Raw genomic sequence first — 22,808 nt, forward strand, 5'->3', positions numbered from 1 at the left:
CCTGTCCACCAGTCCCCATTCATTGCCTTCATCTGGGATTGACCTCCTTCCCTATTCCCATGCAGATGACAACACAGCCTCACATCTTCTCCTCCCTCCTCCTGGCCCTGCAGGAGCATGGGGTCCTTTTGTAGCTTTCTAAGCGAGTTTACTGAATGGAGCTAAAATGACTCTTCCTATGTTCCCAGCCTCTTACCTTTTTTCATTTATACCCCTTAAGGAAAGATAAAAGTGCACATAGGTGCCAGTGGTGGCATTTGGGACACTCAAAGGACTAAAGTGATATGACTTATTTCTATTTTCTGAGGAAGGCACAGATTCACTGGAGAAGTAAAGACCTGGCTGGGGGGTGAGAAAATCAAACCAGGGATGGGGTTGCTGATAACAAGATTGGAGTCATAGGCATGAGGGTTTCCCCTTCCCATCTCCTTTGTCTCTGTGAAACCCTTCTCAGGCCTAGTGCTGAGGGGCGGTAAGAAGTGAGTGTGGAGTTGGAGAAGGAGGGAGTCATCAGAGGCAGCAGCAGGACCTCCATTGTCAAATGAAAGGAAGAAGTCTACTCAGCTGGGACTAATAGAAGACTATGACTATGTGTGGGATGTGCTTATGTTATTTAGAGATTGCCTGTATATAATTTTGACTTGCTTAACTTAGCTCCTCCTTCCTTGATCTTTTCATTTGAACACAACTGTGGGGAAGAAATTATGTAAGCATTTTGGTGCTGACCTGCCATCACCCTCATTGATCTTAGAGATTCTCATCCCAATTTACTAACAATCACTGACTCGCCCAGTTATACAACAATCAATGACAAAGTTAATTGGAATCTCTATTTGATAACATTTCTGTTAGCTGGTACCACTTAAAAAGAAGACAGCTTTAAGTAAATCTGCAGGTGGCATGAGTACATTTGAAAATTGGCTCCCTCTTGCTCTTACAAGGTTCTGGAATGGTAGTGTTTGTATTTAGGGTATCCCTCTTTTCTGAGCTCCAGGTTTGGGGTTCTACCATCTTTAGTAAAGATAAGGAAGATCTATTTTTTTGTCACAAAATTTGCAGTGAACTTATCAATCAGCAGTCTTGTGACCATAGCCAAGGGAAAGGAGGAAGGAGATAGAGAAAAGAAAAAAGGAGATGAGGGGACTTAATTGAATAGTGGGTTGAAGAGGGAGGGATGACTAGCTTTTTCCACTCCAATTGCTTCTTTAAGTTAACTCATTGTCTGCCCCAACAAGGACAAACACATTAGAAGACTCCTTGCTGGCCAGGTAATTGCTTTTGCTATTTCAAGGCAGAAGGAAAAAAACAGGAGGAAGGAAGAGAATTGTACAGGGAAAACATTTTTCATAACTGACTTCTCAAAATGAGTACAAAGGTGTGTGTGTGTGTGTGTTTTGTAGGGGAAGATAGGTAAAAACAATGTACTTTTTTCAAGGAACTTATAGTATAGACTAAAATTGTATTGGTTATTTGGTCATAGGAGATAAAATCTGTTGCCCTAAAATTCGTCTTTAATGTCTTCAGACCACTGGATTCATTACTCTGATCACTGTAGTTAAGTGTTTGAAAGAATTGACCCTAACTCCTTTTCTTGGTTTACCCATCTATGATAAACCAATCAGAAGCTTTCTCTTGGTCACCCTTTCACCTCAGTCTAGAGACAGACATCAACCTTCTGAGCCATGTATACTGCTTAGATCTCACAGCAAGTGTACTCCACCTTATAACACTGTATCAGCTCATAGCAAGTGTTGAATCACAGTGTACTAACCAGGCACTATAGGGGTATGTAAAAGAAACTGGAGACATGCTACATGTGATGTTGAGGAGCCTGTGATGTATCATGCCATTCTTTTCCCTCCTCAACATTTTTCTGGACCACTATTTTAAGACACTTCTACCTCTTTAGTTTTACCATTCATCTGTGTGATCTAAGCCTGCAATAAAATGTCTTTTCTGTCTTTTTTTTAAAAGTTTTTTTTAAAGCAGTTAAATAAATGGCCTTAAGTGCTGCTAGCCAAACCTACCTGATTGAATACTTTTTGTGCCACCTGGGGGGACGAAGTAGGATGAAATTATAAGACAGATGAAAACAATTTGGCCCCAAAGTGCTAATAAAATTAATCCTATGTTCCATATTTTTGGCCTTATGAGCATGCCATTCTGTTATTTGCCCCTACCTAACCTTATGTTCTTTTCAAGCAAGCCTGTACTTTTAATGGAAAATCTCTCAGTGTCATTGATATCAATTTCATTTAGTTAGACAAATAATTCATTAGAAAATAGAAATGAAAATACATCACTATTTCTTCCATTAAAAACTTTGATCTTTGCATATGAGTTATATATTAACTTTTCAACCCTGTTTTAGGGTCTAGACTTAGGATTTTACATGTGTAGGAAATGCCTGAGTATAAACTCTTGCAGACTGGCAACTTGCTTGTAACTTAAGTCTTCAAGAGTTGCCGGGAACATTAGAAGGTTGAGAGGTTAAGAAGTATTAAGACCTCAATTTTGCAAATGAGAAAATTGAGGCTTACAGATTTGCTTAAGGTGACTGAGCTAATAAACTGCAGGTCTAGGACTCCAGGCCAGATCTTCTGACTCCAAATCACTAGGCTTTCCAGTATCTCACTCACAGACCCTCACTCTTGAAAATTCATTCATTCTACTAAACTAAGAACAAGCACAATTTGGCTGTTTTTGTAGTTCCATGAGATTTTTTGTGCTTTGAAATTGAAATATTTGTGGACTCAGAATGAGACTCAAAGGGGTAGATTTACTGTGCACAAATTAAAGAAATCTCTGAAATGATTCACTGATAATTATTCCTGTCATCTTTGGTGCCCTGATGTTCAAAGTGACATAGACGTCAAGGCACTTGCCTGTGGAAGGGGAGGGGTATTCTCACAGAACACAATGGGTAGCTTCATTTCTTGCATTTGGTGGTGTCATCTGACCACTGACTTGGACAAAGGGTCACTATTAACAGCTTGGTATAGTCCAGGGTTGACCCCAAGAGCACCCCAGAATATGTGTCCTCAACCCATCAGTGATGACTAGCAGCTCAGTGACTCTGGCAAGAAAGATGGTAGAGGTAGTGATAAAGGACTGGCCATGGATGAAAATCGAGTCTCTATCCTTCCTGATTCCATGCATACATATTTGTATAGCATCTTAAACCAGAAAGATTATGTAGCTTATTGGAGATCCGAAGGAACTCTATATATATATTGTACCAGTGGGGGAGCCAATATAAAGCCTGCAGCCTGATAAACATCACAGGGAGTGGGAGCTAAGCCCAGGATGAACTCTGCCTATTCACAGGAGAGAAGGTCATGCCACATTCCAGAAAATTCAGGCAAACCTCTATGTCATGCACAGACTACACAAGATGTAGAAAATACACTGTGTTCAACAGGAGACAAGAGTGCAACAATTTTCTCGAATCATCTTGAAGGCCCTATGCTGCTGTCTCATGCAGAGCTCTATTAGTTTGCTAAGCATTCAAAGCCACATGGAAGATGGAAACCTCACAAATGAAAGGATTTCCGATCTATAGCCAGGAGAGACCTCAAAGCTCATCTAGTCCTATCTCTTCTTTTCACAGATGATGTGTGTCTTATGTGCAACCAAGGTAGGATAGTTGTGGGAGCTAAACTGAGAGACACAAACCCTGGCTGGTATGCAGGGAAGGGTATCCCAATACTTTGGAAGGTGTGCAGGTTGGGTTGGCCTGAGCAAACTGTAGGCCTCATGAGAAGCTTGACTTTGGGTGAACACTTTTCTCTAACATTCCTGAAATGTGTTTGATGCTTTCTGTGTTAATCAGACCTGTCTGGCCTCCCTTCCTTCTCCTATCACTCTACTCATTAAAATAGAGGGTGGCCTTTTCAGTCAGACCATACACCAGAGGACGTCACATCAGACCAGAGATGTCTGTTATTTACTTCAAAACAATAGCTCTGATTTTTCTCTAAAACTCTTGAATTTATTTAGAAACATGAAATTTGCATGCAGTGAATTCCCCTGAATAAATAAAATCCGAGACGGGTGGTGGTTTTTCAGGCTGCTTCATGGCAGCTCCGGAAAGTCACCTGCAGAAAATGTTCCTGGGGATATTGCTGTATACATCACATACTTGAAGGGAGAGAAGAGAGAGCTCAGTGCACCTGGCTTCTGTTAACACTCCTGCTCTGTGATTTATTGTGTTTTCAAGTCACCTCGGGGAGCAAAGGGAAAGAGAGAGAGAGAGAGGTGGGAGAGAGAGACTTACTGCTATTTCATTATAAGTCTTCAGGGCTCATCTTTTTAATCTTGGTGTAGTAAATACTGTGCCCTCTTTTAACGTATCGTTCCATTCAGTTGTTAACTTTTACGTCTAGTTCTTCAATTAAAATAATAACACCTAATATGCCCTTCATTGCATTGAGGAGACACCATCAAGGTTCAAAGTGTCTTTCGAGTCTTTGTTGCTCCATTTTCCAGGATAACCTAGGTGGCAGAAAGAACGTTGACTCCCCCCACCACCACCACCCTTTCAGTAGCTTAAACAATTCCCTTTCATTCTTTTAATAAAGGAGTTTTCTACCTTGAATGGAAATGAAGTAACAAATACCTGCGTATTTCCAGGGCTCCCAGATGTTCTCCTGACCGATTACTAGTCACACCTGGGTCTTGATGGCTTCCTGGTTTATATTCCTTTGAGCTTGGCTGGTTATGAGTAAATGGTGTCTCTAGCAGTCTATTTCTAGCAATGATTTGCTACTGACTTCTAGATAATTTCCTGAGCCTTTCACATTTTGGATTTCTCAGGAAAAGGCCAGCCAGAGGGAAGATTATCAACCAGGTGGTCAGTTTGTTGTTTGAAATGCTCTGTTCTTCCCTGAAGAGTTGATGTTAGTGGATTCTTGCTCATCTTCTAGGTTACATATGCAAATGGAAGGCAAGGCTTTTAGAAAATCAAATATGAGGACTATATATGTTATAAATTGCAGATACCGTGGCTCTTTGGGACACATGGGGCCTTGTGGCATCCATCAAGATGCACTGTGTAGGTTGCTGCATTTATCCATACTATGCTTAGCCTTAGGGCTTTGCGTGACCTTTCCATATATACCACTACCGACTTCAGTGTTATAAGAGTTTAATTTGTCTGACGATTTTAGTCCAGGAATGCTATCACTTTGGTATTTGTATCCCCTATGCTTACATATTGCCTGTTACAAAGTAGGTAGGTACTTAATAAGTGTTTACTTGCTTGGTTGATTAGAGGAAAAAAATGCATCTCAATTTATGGAATGGATGTATTCCTGAAAAGTTGGCCCTTAAATGAATTTCTATAAAATAAAATCATATTTTTCCATTTATTTCTATCTGAAATGGATTATCGCTTGCTATGAAAAACCTTTGAGCCTAAAGATGTAGTAAAATGATATTTAATATTGAAATGATATTTAATAATCTTCTTGGAGCATATATATAGACTTCTAACATGTCTCTCTGCTAGACCTCCATTATACAACTACTTATTAAGCACCTACTATGTTCAACATACTGTCTATAAGTGAAAAATTACATTTTTGAATAGTAAAGCACTCAAAGCAATGAACAAAATATAAACACTATGTCAAAGTGCTTATTTTTCTAAGAAACTGGGTTTCCAAATAGTAAGAGAAGGGGCTATGTTCTGTGTATGACTTAGACCTTTAAATTCAGTCTATTGATTTCTTGCTTATCCTAAGGCACATATTCCCTTTTAACACTTTAAGCTTTTAGCTCTTCTGTCTAAAGGGTTTTTTTAATGTGCTATCTGTTAATTGTCTATTAGTAGCTTTATTTGGGCTACTTATCCTTGGCAAGTTCTTTATCTTACCTTTGGCACAGTGGGGTAGCAGGTGTTTGTAGAAAGACCATTAATATAGTTTATTATTTCCACCAATGCGAATTTGTATTTGGTATGTCTCCATTAAGAGAGATACAACTTACTTCAATCAGTATGAAAAATTTCTTCCATGTCTTCCATGGATTTTCATAATGTCTTCAGCAATGAAATCCAGGGAATGGCAAAATTTTAGAATAGACCATTAGACCTCTTTGCAAATGCCTTTGCAAGAACTGGTGGTGGCCAAGAAAAGTGTCATATATTCAGACATGAATTTATTTATTAAAAGTCTAACTGTGACATAAGCTTGCCATCAAGAGGATACGTGTTGTCCCTATCTACACTGGAGTCTTAATACTCTGGAACCTAGAAATACATTTATAAAATCAGTGGAAATTTCCCAGAGAACAGCAATTCAGTACCCAATTGCTCTGTTAATCAAAGACTTATTTGGAATTATAAGATGGCAGTCTCTTTTTATATCTGCCAATAGAATTTTCCAAGGTAACCTCCTTGGACAAAGAATTCCATGGAGACCATCTGAGATGGACGTTTGTCACGGAAACTTTGTCATATAGCAGCATTATAAGATGGTAGTGGGCAATTATTTTGTAAAATTGGACGCATTTAAGCTGGATTTGACTGCAATAAGTTGTCCTCTTAAATATAATGTTGAGAGTAAGTGATGTTTTTGGTATTCAAAACATCATGGCATGTCTTGGTATTAAAAATAGACAGGTATCAAATTCAAGACTCGAGATACCGTGCCTATGCTCAGGTTTCTAAACTTTTGGAATTAAGGGCTTTGATCTGGAGTAGTTGCTAGTGCCTTTTCACTGGGTGAAAACTATTGGGTACATTTTGGGTTTGTTAATTATCTGATTTCACTGAGGCCAAGTGCCATCTGGAGTAATGGTCCTCTAATCGTTGTTTCCTCATAGTCTCACCTACCCTGCTTTGGGCTATATATAAAGATCAGACTGGTAGGGAGTAAAGTAACAATTATTCAGGGAATTTAGGCTCAGGATTATTGAGATGAGTATGTGGAATTATTTGCCAAGGCCTTATCCTTACCAAACACTCACACTGAGGAGGGGCATAGAAGTCCAATTCCACCGTATACTTGGCTACTTGTCTGTCCTAATAAGGGATGTCTCTATGTGTATGTGTACTCAATGGTGCCATCTGAGGGGCACCAGAATGCTTCAGGTCTTGGCAATTTATAGAGCTTAGAAAAGAAGGGACACATGAACAAACATGCTTAAATTTAGATTTTTAATCTCAGATTCTGGAGATTTTAGGAAATTGGGTGTGAGGGCCCAGTTTTGAAAATGGGGTTGCCATTTGGTATTTCAATGGACTAACTCCATTTCCTCTTCTGCAGCACCCCCCTTTTTTGGACTCCTCAGTCCTCACTTGCTGCAATCATATGTCTTTTCCACTTCCAATCTGGCAAAAGTTTTTAATCCAGCAAGAAAAACCTCCGGAGAGCCATTTCCTGTAGGTATCAATCTGTCTGTCACTGTGATCCATGCGGAGGTTAGAATCGTTTTTCACTTTATAAGACCTAGCTCCCTGAGGAAACAGCAATAATTAAGTGCTAAAGAAGAGCCCTGGGAGATGTGGGGCTAAAAGAGGAGCAGAAAGGAACTCATTTAACAAAGTAAGGGGAAGAATGGACAGTGGAGGGCTTAGTGACAGCCTTTCCAAAAATATCCACAGAACCACAGTAACCGGACAAACAAGAAAGGCATTGGGAAGACCTAGCTGGAGGATGCTAAGGCCCCTTAAAGGAGGTGCAAGAGGTAAGGAAAGGCTGATCAAGATCTTCAGCTTTCCATCTCACAGCCATCCCAGACCCAGAGGAAGAGACTGAGAATGCCCTGATAGCTTAGAGAGCTTGAGAGAAAATGTCAATTGCAACAGATGGACTACCACCTTCCCTACCACCTCTGCTGAGTCACAGCGATTGGGAATAAGGGAATTCTTGGATAAGTCAGACATCTGTCAGGGAACCTTCTATAGAAAAACTGCACGACCAATGCAGAATACATCTTTACTTCTCAGAGAGCACACTAGTGAGGGACCTGATTTTAGTCCTTGCTTGAGCTATAATTTCCAGTTTTAAACCATTACTGCTTAACTAACATTGTCAATTCTTAGTCTCCTTACTTAGGGAGAGCAGCACAGTTAAATGGAGTCATTTTTCTTTGGTTTTGGCATATATTCTCTTGTATTCTTCCCAGTTGGCTAGGTGGCATAGTGAATAGAGCACTGGCCCTGGGGTCAGGAGGACCTGAGTTCAAATCCGGCCTCAGACACTTAACAAAAAAACTAGGCGTGTGACCTTGGGCAAGTCACTTGACCCCAATTGCCCTGAAAAAGGGGAAAAAAAGTATATCATATTGTATTCCTCCCAAAAGTTTACCTACCTCTGAAAATATATATATTTACACACAGATGTATATATATATATATATATACATATGTGTGTAATATATATCTATATATATATATATTTTACTGAGGCTGATATTGACATCAAGGTATATTTCTTGATCATCCATGAAGATATCAGGAACATGGCTTCAAAGTATGTATAAAGCAGGCCAAAACTGACCTGGATTAAAACTTGATCTGATTATCCCACGCAGTGGCTAATCTGTGTGTGGATGAGTGAATGCTGACAGGTTTTCTCATTTTCATTTTTAAGAGCTCTGGTTAATTAAGAATTAAAAGGTGATGATGTCTGGCACTGGCCCAAGCCCTACAAAGTTGACTCTGTTTTTTATCCCCCAAATCCCCTTGGACCCTTATAATGTGTTCGCATATCTGTTTGAATATAACCACTTCTGATGTCACTGGCAGGGTTCCACTATCTGCATCTAACACGCCAGGCAAATTCCCCAAAATGGCAGCATAAGATTAACCCATGCAACGTCACTAAAGGATGGGACTGAGGTCAGAACCTAGTTGCCAATGACTCTTCTTTCCTAACAAAATTGTGTTTTTGTGAGCTAATACCCAAAGTTCTAGCAGCTTGTATAGACTATGGTACAAAGTATTTTTTTCATTTTAATTTATTTTTAATTTTTATTGCTATCTTGTTTATACATCACCTTCATGTGCAAATCTATTCTTCTCCCCCACCTTCCCAGTAAGCTATCTCCTGTAAAAAAATTAAGAGAGAAAAAAAAGTTTAATAAAACTAACCAGCATATCAGCTGAGTCTGAAAGATATGGTATGCAATGTTCTATACTCATAGTCTTCAGGTTCTGCAAAGAAGGAAGGAAAGTATTTTCTCATTCCTTCTTGGTCACTGTAATTATACAATGTTTAGTTTTTTACAATACATTTTATTGATAACTTTTATTTATGTATCATATACATTTATGACTTTGTCCTTCCCCTAGCCCCTCCAGAGATCTGACCCATAAAGTTCATAAAAACTAACCAAGCTATCAAAAAAGTCTGACATTTTGTGCAATGTTGAACATACATGGTCCTTGCCCTCCAAGTTATGCAAAAAAGCAGACTGAAAGATATATTCTTATATATTTTTTTCCTCTGGTGTAAAATCTAGTCATTACAATTACCAAATTACCAAAACCTCTTTAAGGTTACCAGTGATCTCTTAATTGCCAAATCTAAGGACCCTTTGTCAATCATCATCCATCATGATATCTCTGAAGCCTTTGAGCCTGTTGATCACACTATTCTCCTGGATATTCTCTTCTCTCTAGATTTTCATGATATTACTCTCTTCTGGTTTTCCTCCTACCCCTCTGATTTTTCCTTCTCAGTCTCCTGTGCTAGATCTTCATCCAGGTCATGCTCATTGAGTATACCTTCAAGGTTCTTTCCTGAACCTCTTTCTCATTTCCCTCTATGCTTTCTTGCTTGATGATTTCATTATTCTCATGGGTTCAATTATCTCTATGGAGACTGTTCCCAGATCTCTTCTGAATTCATATCACCGTATTTTGGACATTTCATATTAAATGCCCCATAGACACCTCAAACTCAACATGTCTAAAACAGAACCCCTTTATTTACCTTCTGATCTTCCCTGTTCTTCTCGAGGCAACCCCACCCTCCTAGTCACCCAGGCCTATAACCTTGGTGTCATCTTTTCTTTGTATTCCCTTCACATTTTTCTCTTTGTTGCTGAATTTTATCTCTGCCTTTCCAACATCTTTTTTGAGTCCTCTTTTCTGTATTTACTCAGCTACCACCTTCAAAAAGTCTCTCCTGGATTATGACAATAGCCTTCTAACTGGTCTCCCTTTTATAAATCTCTCCTCACTCTAATCTAGCCTCTTCTCAACTGCCAAAGTAATCTTCCTAAAGCATGAGTCTGACCATGCCTTCCTCCTGCCCTCATCAATTCCAAAAACTGGTGGCTCTCCCTATTGCCCCCAGGATCAAATACAGAATCCTTTGGCATCTAAAGCTCTTCACAACCTGGACCCTGGTCTATCTGCACTTTACTCCCCTCCATGTCCTCCACTCTGGCCCACTTATTTCTTACATAGAATATTCTCCTGCCAGTCTCATTGCCTTTGTACTGACTCTCTGCAATGCTACGTCACTTCCCCTCCACCTCCCAGCTTCCTTAATGACTAAGCTCAAATGACACCTTCTGTAGGATTGTGCTAATCTATCCCCAGTCAGTTCCTTTCCTCTGAGATTACCTTCTATTTATACAGTATATATCTTGTGTATACATAATTATTCTCCTGTTGTCTCCCCAATTAGAATATGAGCTTCTCGAGGATAGGGATCATATTTTTGGTCTTCTTTGTATACTCAGTGCTTAGCACAGTGCCTAAAACATAATAAATGCTTGATAAATGCTTGTTGACTGATTATTTTCTTATAAACCTACCAGTGGGACCTCTGGGTCAAAGGAGAGGTACATTTCAACAACTTTCTTAGCAAAATTCTAAATTGATCTCTAGAATGGTTGAACATATTCATAGCTCTACCAATAATATATCAATCTGCCTGACTTTCCACAACCCCTCCAGTATTGATTATTCCCATCTTTGCCAGTTTTCTTCTATGAAGTAAAACCTCAGGGTTGTTAGGATTTGCATTTGTCTTATAATTTGTGATTTTTGAACAGTCTCATGTGGGTATTAATAGTTTGCAGTTCTTCTTTTGCAGAAATGTTTGTTCATTTTCCTCAATTTCTTATCCATTTTAGAATGTCTCTTGATTTTCTATATTTGTGTTAGTTCCCTGCTTTCTTAGCTATCAAAATCCTTATCAGAGAAAGCTGATGTGAAGATTTTTTTTCCACTTGACAGCTTCTCTTCTTTTCTTAGTTTTATCATTTTTTTTCCAAAATTTTATTTTAGATTCAAACGCCAGGACAAATAGAGAATAAAAAAAGAAATAAAAACATATCATAAACTTAAATATTGGAACTTAAATACAAAGTTAGAAAGAAATAAAAACATGTCACGTACATAACAGAACATTAAGAGGATTCAAAATAGGTAACAATAAATTTTCATTTCAAGAAAGCCTATATGATAAATAATACTCATTGTGTTGAGAATTGTCCATCTTTGCTTCCTTGTGAGTTTTCTTTTGTTCTCTGCTGTGCACTTTTTTACTTTGTTCTCCCCCACACACACACCGAAACTTCCCTAGAAGGCTACAATAAAGTTTAAATATGTTTCTCTATAGCTATAGATATATACATATGTAGACATATACATTCCCAAATCTATTCTACTCTTGATCTTTGTTTTTATGTATATGCATATGTCTTGTTTCCTATCCCTCCTCCCTCCTCTATTTTTACCCACTACCTTGTTCTCCTATGACTTGCCTACCCTCCTCCAAGGATCCCTCCACTATCGTCCCATTTCCATAAATCTAAACACCTTTCTATACCCCTATTTACCTATTCCCTCACCCTCCCCTCTAAAGATCCCTCCCTTGTCCTCTCCCCCCTCCCCATGCCCCTACTATTTTATTTCTTCTGAATTTAGAAGACTTCTATACTCTTTTACATATATATATACATATATATGTATATGTATTGTTCCCTCTTACACCCATTCCAGATGAAAGTAGGTTTTTGCCTCCTCTACTTTACTTCTATCCACTACCTTGCCTTCCTATGACTTGCCTACCCCCCTTCAAGGGTCCCTCTCCATCCTCCCATTCTCATAAATCTAAACTCCCTTCTATACCCCTACTTAGCTATTCTCTCACCCTCCCCTCTAAAGCTGTATCCGTTTTGCCTATGCCAAAGCTTTACAATCTCATGTAACTAAAATTACATTTTTTGCCTTTTGTGATCACCTTTATCCCTCATTTGGTTAAGAACTCTCCACCTATCTATAGCCATGATTTTCTTCTAATTGTTTTATGACATGCGCTTTAATATTCAGGTCACATAATCCATTTTGCACTTAATATAGCATGTGGCGTAAAATATCAGTCAAAATTTAATTTGTACCAAACTACTTCCCAGTTTATTGAGTTATTGTTTTTATGTACTAGACATTTTTAATGGGGCCCTTTCCCCCTAAAATATTGGAAAGGATATTTAATGACTATGGGAGATATTGCTGTGAGAATATTGGGAAGAATAGGTCACTCTCCCTTTATCTAAGGCCATGCAATGGCAAAGGTTATTTTCCCGGGGAAAATTCCCTAAGCATTGGTATGCTCTTTTGTTAAAGTCTCTAAATCATAATGGCCTGTTTGAAGTTCTAGTTCTGTTTTCTAGGGTGACATTTAAATCCCTCTTTTTCTGGTTTTCCTAGGACCCTAAAGCAAAAAACATGGATTTGTGGGATAAAGACCTGACAGAGCAAGCAGATGCTGTGAGTACAACTTTCATTTATTTTCACTGTGATCTTGAGCAAATGCCTTGCCTTTTCATGCCAGATTTCTTCTATATGGGAGTATGTACTAACCTTTTGCTGCCTCCTTGGTCCTATTTCTGCTGCTGCCACATACATGAGGTTGCCTTTGTGGTTCGGGATAGTTCTAATTGGTAGAAGATCCTTCCTTTCATTAAGACAAAATCTACTTCCTTGTAACATCTCCCTATTCATCTTAATTCTCTCCTCTGGATCCACACAGAATTAGTCAAACTGTAGAAAATTGACCCATAATCACCTACCACCTTCCCCACTGCGATAGCTTTCTAACTTGTCTACCTGCCTCAAGTTTCTCCCCATTCAGTCCACCCTCCATTCAGCTACCAAAGGGATTTTTCTGAAGTACAGGTCTTACTGTGTCACTCCTGCCACAGCTCAATAATCTGCATTGGTTCCCTATTACTTCCACAATCAAATACAAAGTTTTCTGTTTGGCACCTAAAACTCCTCCCCTACCTGGTGCCTTCTGACCTTTCTGGTATCCTTATACTTTCCTGTCCATGTACTTTACCATCCAGCTATACTGGAATAGTTGCAGTTCCTTGATCATGGCATTTTGTGTCCAATATCCATGTCTTTGCACTGGTTATCCCCCATACCTGGAATGTTTTACACTTTTACCTCTACCTTTTGGTTACCCTGGCTTCCTTCATGCCTCACCTCAAGATCTCCCTTCTTCAGAAGGCCTTTCCTCACCTGCCCTCTTTCCTCAGCCAGTACCTTCCATCTACTCTCTAGGTCGTGTGTGTGTACTGAGTTATTTAGATGTTGTCTCCCTTGTGAGAATTTGAGCTCCTTTAGGGGACGGTATTTTCAGTGCTTACCACAGTGGCTGGCACTATAAGCAGGTTTGCCCCCACCCCCCCCCCACCCAAGTTTGCTCTTCTTCTCAAGCTCTTTCAACTGTTCTTTCTTATCACTTAAGAGTCTTATCCAGATCCCTCATAATACAGCAAACTCTTGTCTGTAATATTTTCATTTGCCTGCCGCTATCTTAAAATTGGATTTCTAGGCCTGGGCAGAGTCTGTATTTGGTTTGACTAGAGCTAGTCATGGTGGGACTTTTAGTGCTCATGTTTAGGATGCTACATTTCTGCTAACACCCTCTAGAATTGTGCTAGCTTTTTAGTACTTATCTTTATCCCTACTAAATAGTTGTTTTTTAGCTTTGGGTCAGTAAATAAATATTTATTCAAAAATATAATAGACTTTTTAGATGATACTTAAAAATTAATATCTAGGTATAGTCTGGTGCTTTTCTTATTAATTGTTATCAGTCATTGTTTAATCTAATCTTGATTTCTCCATAGGCTTCAATAGACCACGCCCTTCTAATTTACCTTGAAACTTTATCTTGGAATCACTAGCTTTCTTTGAGCTTGAATACTGAGGTTTCATGACAACCTGGCATCAAGACCCTCCAGGCTTCAATTCCCAGCTGCTACCACTTCACTCCTTTATAGCAACCAGGGGGGTCTATTTATTCTTCTTAGCTTAGGTAGATATTTAGAGGCCAGACTTGACATTCTTTGGGCTCATTTATTCTTTCTCTGAAAGTGCCAGAACAGAAAACTCACAGTCATGTAGGTATCAGTATAGGGGTCAGCAGAAGGAATCCCCATGACTGTCTTTTGGAAATCTGAAAGTTAGAATGTTTCCCTCTCCAGTTTTCCCACTCCTCACGGGAAGGGCTAGCGTGCACAGGCACTTTAGCCCCTCACAATTTTATGGTGGAGATGATCTCCTGAAAGAACTTATCCAATAGTCAGAAAAAAAGACTTATCTTTGGGCAGAAATTCTCATCTAAAGGAGGCAGTATCTATTCTACAGCATACACCCATTTGGGAAAAATTCAGTTCCAAACTGTATTTTTCAGACAGATCTGTCATTTTCCCACCACAAAAATCCATTAAAAGTTCTTTCCGTGTTCTGGCATGTGAAAATGCTTTTGAGAAGAACAAAGCTCCCTATGAAACAAAATCATTTACACTTTGAGGAGCTTATTTATAATGCTAGGTTTTTAAGGGCAGCATTTTCAGAGATTTGGGCTTCAGGTTGGAAAATTGCTTCCCTTGTGCCCTCCTCACTCTGAGTCATTCAGTACCTTATTTGCAGGGAGCAATTCCTGAATAATGGCAGTAATTCAGCATTTATGGGCGAGATACTATATCTGCAAATTCTAAGCAGCCTTTAGAAGATTTGCCCTCTAATTGCAAAAAGTGAACATTGCAAGAGTCAATTAGAAAACCACGGCGGCAGCAGAAGTGCCACAAGAAGGAGAGTTGACATCCAAACATAATTGTCTTGTGGAGTGTAATCATTCCCTCTGTGCCCATCTCTTCCTTCTTGTCCACATGGAGGTATTTTTGAGGTTCTTCTTCATTCCCCATAGAGAACATGGATCTCTTCCAGAATGACAGCTTTACCAAAGGGGAACCAAATAATGCAATTAAATACTTCAATTGCTTCATCTTCATTCTAAGACTAGAATAAGTAGGGTGAATCAAAGCAAAGTAAGCCCACATCATTGGGAACCTCTTCAGGATATTAGGGAAGACTTGAGTTCCTCTTTACCCTTGACTGTGCCTTCTGGTCAGGGGAACTTCAGTTAGCCCAGGGAGTGTGTTCCCATGGGATATCAGGGAGATCAGAAATGGAGGCAGATTGTAGTGAGAATTCTGCAGCATTTTGATTTTTTGAAAATTCAAGAAGCTTCTCATCTCTTCAACTTTTTGATTCCAAGGCAATAGCAACAAGGTTTAAGATTGAGGACTCCTTGACTTTTGATAGTCATTCATTTCAGATTCAAAATATTGCCTAGGCCTCTTGGCAGGTAATCCCTTCACCATTCTTGGTGCATTATCTTTAGGGAAGAGTAATGAAAAGAGCACTGGACCTAAAACATAGGTGTTTAGCCTAGGGCCTACAAAAATTTAAGGGCTTGTGGGAAAAAAAATCAACCATGCTTTAAAAAAATTGTATTATTAAAAATTGAAATAGAGATCTCCTTTTGAGTAAATATATACAAATATTGGGGATAGGCACAGGGTACACACAAAGAGGCAGATAATTTTCATCAACCATCTACCTGATGAAATGTGTCTATTTATAAAAACAAATCCATTGAGGGGAGGGAAGAAAAAAAACTTACATGATAATTTTGTTGTATATTTGAAAGGAATAGCAAGTTGTGCATAGTAGACTTGCAGTTTCATGGGCAATCATATTTTTTATTGTACTATGTTATGGAAATACTTATTTTATTCCATAAATTAAAAATAAAATTTAAAAAATAAAGAACACAAAACTAGGGGGAAAAAATCTATCCATCAAATGGCCTCTCAAAAAGCAGTGCTATGGACCTACAAGCATCTTTATCTGTCTGTGCCATTCTGTCATTGTGTAACCTTAATCAAATCACATCCCTTCATTTGGCCTCAGTTTCCCCATGTATAAAATCAGGTGCTTGAACTAGATGGTCTGTAAGGTTCCTTCCAACCCAGACATCCTATGATTACTTCCATATCCCATTTCAATACCCATACTAAAGTATATGTATTTGTATTCTTTGGTATCAGAAGTTGCTTTTCGCATTCTTTGGTTCTTTAACTCTCTTTAGTAAAGTGCAAATTTCACAGCAATTACCTCTAGTTTTACACAGCTCATTACAACCTTAAGAGAAGTAGCAGGTCACTGTCTCATGGCTGCTGTCACTTTCTCTCCTACTCCCATCTGTGCCTTCTGCCTTCTAAATCTTTAGTGTGGCCTCTTTCCCAGAAGGATGTACAATTGTGATGCAATAGGAACTACTAGGCATTTTCATTCTGGGAAAAATTGCTATAAAATTGAATATATACATACATATATATGCATATATTATATATATAATTTACATCAAATGCAGAGAATTGTACATACCTCAGTTTTAGGAATCTGGCATGGCAACATGGAAGATGTAATCAGCTGCATCCTCTCTGAAATCATATGGTGCTGTTCCTTTCTTTGGAGAGTACAATAGTCATTGGGGGAAGTGACATTGCAAGCATGGGTGTAACTGCTTTTCCAGAATACTTCAAGTAGCTCATGTGATTATGGCAGGTTTACAGCATGTAGAAGACATTCGAAGGTTTCTTTCAAGGAACTAATTATTGGCATTTTTTTTAAAGCAATCTGGATTAAGTAACTTCCTCAAGGTTACATGGCCAGGTGTTTCTGGGTAGGCACTAAGCGTCTGAGCCTGGGATTCGATCTCCAGGTCATCCTGACACTGGAGCTGGTGCTCTTACTCGCTGTGCTACCTGGCTGCCCCACTTGTTGGCATTTTGAGCCACTAGAAACACGATCACAGAAAAAGTCATTTATATCGTGACCATCAATTTATTGGGCATTTTTATTTAGAATAATGCTTTCAGGGAGAATCATATTTTTTAAAATATGATTTAACTTTGGTGAACTTTTTTTCAACTTGTAATTCAGTAGTAAAGTCGTTAGAGCAACATGTTCAAATGTAAAAGCTTAATTAATTCTCTGAATTGAATCTCCTATGAGCAATGTGAGGGATTATCATAAAGGTGCAGGTATGGTTTTGCCACAAACACATGTTTATTTTTCATGACTCCTTTTTCTGCAAAATATGAACAACCATAATATCGAGGGTTATTGTGCTGACTGCAGGAGAAAGTGTAAAAAGGAGTAATATAGTTCAACGAAGGTAAGCATTGGAGAAAATTTTCTTTTTTAAAAGTAATTTTATAATTGTTTTTCCAAATAACAGGATTTCATTTTCTCTCCCTCCCCGCCATCCATTAGACAACAACAACCTCCCAAAAATAAAGAAAAATAAAACTTTCCTAACAAATATAAATTTTCTAGCAAAAAAAAAAAATTGCCAGTGACCATGTCCAAAAAATGTATGTCTCATTCAACATTTTAAGTCCGTCACTTCTCTGTCAGGAGATAGGTCGTGTTGCTTTATCTTCTTTTCCCTGGACTCATGCTTTGTCGTTGCACTGATCAAAATTCCAAAGTCTTTCAATGTTGTTTTTCTGTATGATGTTGTCATTGTGTAAATTGTTCTAACAGTTCTCACTTCCCTCGCCATTAGTTCATAGAGGTCTTCTAAATTTCCTTTGAAACCATTCATTTCTTCAGTTCTTATGGCACAAATATATTCCATTACATTCATATACTATAATATGTTTAGCCATTCCCTAACTGGTGGGTATCCCTTTAGTTTCCAGTTTTCTTTGCTACTCTGAAAAAAGTTGCTATTAATATTTTGTGCATATGGATGTCTCACCTCTTTCTTTGATCTCTTGGGTACATTGCCTAGTAGTGGCATTGCTGGTCAAAAAATAATCATAGTTCAGTGACTTTGGGGGCATAGTTCCAAATTGCTTTCCAGAATGGTTGGACTAATTCACAGCACCAATAGTACTTTAGTGTACTTATTATCATACTGGCTTTTGACTATTTGTCATTTTCTTCTTTTGTCATCTTTTTCAATCTGATGGGTATATGATGAACTCTCAGAGTTACTTTAATTTGCATTTCTTTACTTATTTGTAATATGAACTGGGGTTTTTTTCATATGGTTGTTGATTGCTTAGATTCTTTTCTTTGAAAATGCTTATTCATATCATTTGACTGTTTATCAATTGGGAAATGACAGTTATTCTTATGAATATGAATCAGTTCCTTATATATCTTGGGTAAGAGACCTTTTTCATAGAAACTTACTACAATTTTCCCCTGTTATCTATTTTTGTTCTAATTTTAACTGCATTGGTTTTGTTTGTGCAAAACCTTTTTCATTTATATGATTAAAATTGTTCATTTTTTCTTCTGTGATCCTATCTGTTGTTTGGTCATGAACTCTTCACCTACACATAAATTTAAAAGGTAATTTCTTCCTTGCTCTTCTAATTTGCTTATAATGTCAACTTATATGTCTAACTCATATAGTTTTGAATCTATTTGGAGTTTATCTTGGTATACAGTATGAAATGTTGATTTGTACCTAATTTCTACCAGACTGTTTTACAGTTTTCCCAAAATTTTTGTCAAATTGTAAGTTCTAAATCTAGTAACCAATGTCTTTGAATTTATTAAACACTATGTTAGTTTGCTTCTGCATGTTGTGTATCTAATCTGTTCCACTGATTGACATCTGTATTTATAACCAATACAAATTTTTTTTTTAATGATTACTGCCTTGTATTATAGTTTAAGATCTGGGACTGCCTCCTTCTCTCCGACTTTTTTCATTGCTTCCCTTGAGATTCTTGACTTTTTGTTCCTCCAGATGAATGTAATTATTATTTTTTTCTAGGAGAGCGTTTCCTTTTGAGTTCACTTTTCAACACAGAAATTGACAAGTGAGATTAACATTGGTTTATTTATGTTACAAGAAGGCAATTCGTAGCTTAGAAGGGACTTCTATTCTACAATAGCATATAGAAATCCAAAGAAAACCCAGAAAAGCATTCAGTTGGGCAATATTTATATGAAATGATGTCATGCTTCCATGGTACTTACTTTCTCACAAACTGACAACTGCTAACTCTAGAGCAGCTGCACCATGAATTTCCATATGATCAGAAATAGATCTTATTCATTACACATCGAAGTCATCATGAGTACTTGGGTATTGTCTAAATAAGCCTAATAGGAACTGAATTTCTTTTTCAAGAAAGAAAAGCTGTTTGTTACTTGAAAATTGCTTTTCGGTTCTGGGTGCTCAATTTCTAGGAGAAAATGTGATCTGTTTCCAGCAGAAATAGCAATAAGCCAGCCCTAACAGAAAGTTCACACTGTAGTGTTTGCCTCTGGCCTGGTTCTATCTTTGAAATCCCTGAACTGTAAGGATAGAGGCTCGTGAGAACAGAGCATATTTCAGATGAATGTATAAATAAGTGGGAAAGACCCAGTTTTTTGTCAGAAAAAAAAAAAAAACACTTTCCTACACATCTCATGCAAAGTTGTGAAAGAGCCGTAGAGACTTTCTTTGTCTTTCTTTCATAGTTTTACACATTGAACTAAAGTTAAAGTTAAAAACCAAACTTTTATGTAAATCTCAATGGCAGAATCTGGCCTTGATAATTAGTCTGTTCTTTAGGACAGATTGATGAAAAAGAAATACTGAACTAAATTTTAAACATCTCTTTCTCAGGTTAAACTGGGGCTGAAAAGATATTTTAAGGAAAGCAGTATAATGTAATGAATCAGGGAAGTCCCTTTAAGCATAGGAGAGAGAGAGAGAGAGAGAGAGAGAGAGAGAGAGAGAGAGAGAGAGGCATATATATATTTATATTCTTATGTAAGTATGTTCAGTCAATTTTAATGTGTTAAATAACATAATAGGTAAATAAATGTTGGGCTACATAATGTCAAACTCTGTAGCCCCCTGTTTCCATAAAATTTAGCATGATATACACATGCAGTTATAGGAATAGTGTTCCTATAAGAATAATAATCAGTACTTAAAAGATCATTCATATTTATTTTAGGAGTCCATTTTTTAAAGAATAAGGGCTCCTATAATTTTTTCTCCATTTGACTGTTCACAGGTGGATAATTTTAAAAATCACTATCCTGAAAGACTTCCTCCCTTAAGTACTTGTATCCTTACCCAAATAATCTTTTTTTTAAGTTTTGATAAAATATAACGAGCAGAATCATGGCATACTAATAATAGTAACTAACAGTAGCTAATATAGCACTTGTACATTTGTGAAGTTCTTTCCCTATGTTATCTCGTTTGCTTCTCCCAAAAACCCCATAAGGTAGTTTCTGTTGCTAAGAGTTCATTGCATGAGTGAAAGAGTTCTTCCTCTAGTCATTAGTAGTAATAATCAAAATGGCCCACAATTATTACTTAGAGATTAATAAAAATATATGTTATAAAACTTGACACAGCAAGCTGGTAATCAGACTTTTACCTAAAAATTAATGCCAGAGGCTCATTTGCTCAAAAAGTTCTATTTTTCCTTTGTAGAAATTAAGCAGTAATTTATTTTTATTTATCATTGACATGTGTATATTATATATTATTATTTATTATTGACATGTGTATATTATATATTATTTATTATTGACATGTATATATTATATATTATTTATTATTGACATGTGTATATTATATATTAATATTTACTATTGACATGTGTAGCACTTTAAGGTTTGCACAGAACTGTACAAATATTATCTTATTTCATCCTCACAACTACCCTGGGAGATAAGTGCTATATTTACCAATTTTATAGATGAGGATGTCAGCTGAGTCTGAGAGAGATTAAATGACTTGTCCAGTATAACACAGTAAATCACTGAGGCAGATTTCAAACTTGTGTCTTCCTGATTGCAAATCCATTGCTCTGTTCTCTATAACCCCAAATATATATCCATCAAAATGGATAGAGGACCAGCCTTGGAGACAGAAAAACCTGGATTCAGGTCCTAGCTCTGACATGCACTATCTTTGTAACTGTGCTCAAATCTCTTCTTCTGTTAGGGTCCCAGGCAATTTCCTCAGGTTGTAGGTTACAGATAAGCTCCCACTCAGCATAAGTGAACTATTTTTCACCCAGGAGTGAAAATTCCCACACCAATGGAATCAAAGTAAAATTGAATTAAGATAAAAAGATAATGGCCAACAAAGATATTAGCCAATAATACAAATCAAAACAATTGTCCTTAATGAGAGTGTAAATATATATTGTCTTTTGGTTAGAAAGGATATATAGGCATTGGGTGAGCTAACTGCAATCATCGGATGGAACCCAATACTATCCGCCTTTTTCCTTATATGTCACTTACCATTTTCACAAAGTTCTCCAGTTGAGATCACCTCACTTTGGAGTGATGAACTGGCATACTTCACAACCATTCCATTTAAGGAAACCTCTGGGGTTCACTGGGGGTTGTGGTCAACATCATGGTGTACAACTATCATACTTGCTCACAAAATTTCCCTTGTTGCCACTGTGATGGAAAGAATATTGGGTCAAATAGATTTTTGGTCTCACCTGGTATAACATTTCTTTTTTTCTTATAACAAAATATAGCTGACACACCAACTTGAGAAAGCTAAATTTAGTGACCCAACTTTTGATAAATACCCTTTGGTCTCATTATTATGATGTCCTTCAGTTAGGGTCTATGCCACAGGACCACCTTATATAAAACAACCAAAAGGAACTTATGTAAATAATTAAACTATCTTGAATGGAATCCAAGATAGATCACTTTATAGTGAATTTCACTCAATTGGCAATAGTAAAATACTATTTTATGTCAGTATATAATCATTACAAATAGTTATTTTCAAATTTGTTTTTGAAAATTGTTCTTCTGAGATTTATTTCTGTGTAATATGACATACAAATGGCTTTATATGTAAATTTCATCAAGGGAATAAGAAATGGGCCCACAATTATTACTTAGAGATTAATAAAAATATATGTTATAAAACTTGGCACAGCAAGCTGGTAATCAGACTTTTACCTAAAAATTAATGCCAGAGGCTCATTTGCTCAAAAAATTCCATTTTTACTTTGCAGAAATTAAGCAGTAATTTATGAATCTTTTAGTGTGCTAAACTGTACTTTTTTATTACTGTCTGTGGAGGTCTACTTGGTCTTCAGAGAAAGTATTGTAGACCTTTCAGCTCATAAAATCTGCAGTAACACTTCAACAGTCATCAAGTTTCTTTCAGGTGACTGCAGTAAACTACTGATAATGAGACCTTTGCATAATGAAAATGCTAGGTAATGACAAGGATGATTAATTTTATATTGATTTAAAGTACCTTTAAACATGGGCATAATCTACAACTTCAGTGGTTTTGTCTTCCCCTTTGATATGTAGTATTTGATTTGAAATCTCCCCTACACATCAACGTAGGTCATTAAAGCACTTTCATTTACCCTGTCTTCATAAAGCAGAATCCAGCGACTAAGTGACAAGATGGTATGTCCTTCTCATTCCCTCCTATTAACATTAGGTGTCCAGATAC

General features: G+C 37.4%; 1 protein-coding gene across 1 annotated transcript in view; it reads left to right on the plus strand.

Annotated features, from left to right (window-relative positions):
• Nucleotides 1-22,808, plus strand: part of LOC138145738 (connector enhancer of kinase suppressor of ras 2-like) — a 558,854-nt gene that overhangs the window by 242,692 nt on the left and 293,354 nt on the right. Inside the window, exon 5 of the mRNA XM_069067369.1 lies at nt 12,674-12,733. Within this exon, the coding sequence (XP_068923470.1) occupies nt 12,674-12,733 (60 nt within the window). The remainder of the gene's footprint in view (nt 1-12,673; nt 12,734-22,808) is intronic.

This window comes from Petaurus breviceps, unplaced genomic scaffold (assembly GCF_028583685.1).
Source record: "Petaurus breviceps papuanus isolate PSGF00001 unplaced genomic scaffold, PetGlider_PUasm1.0 90747, whole genome shotgun sequence".
Classification (NCBI taxonomy): domain Eukaryota; kingdom Metazoa; phylum Chordata; class Mammalia; order Diprotodontia; family Petauridae; genus Petaurus; species Petaurus breviceps.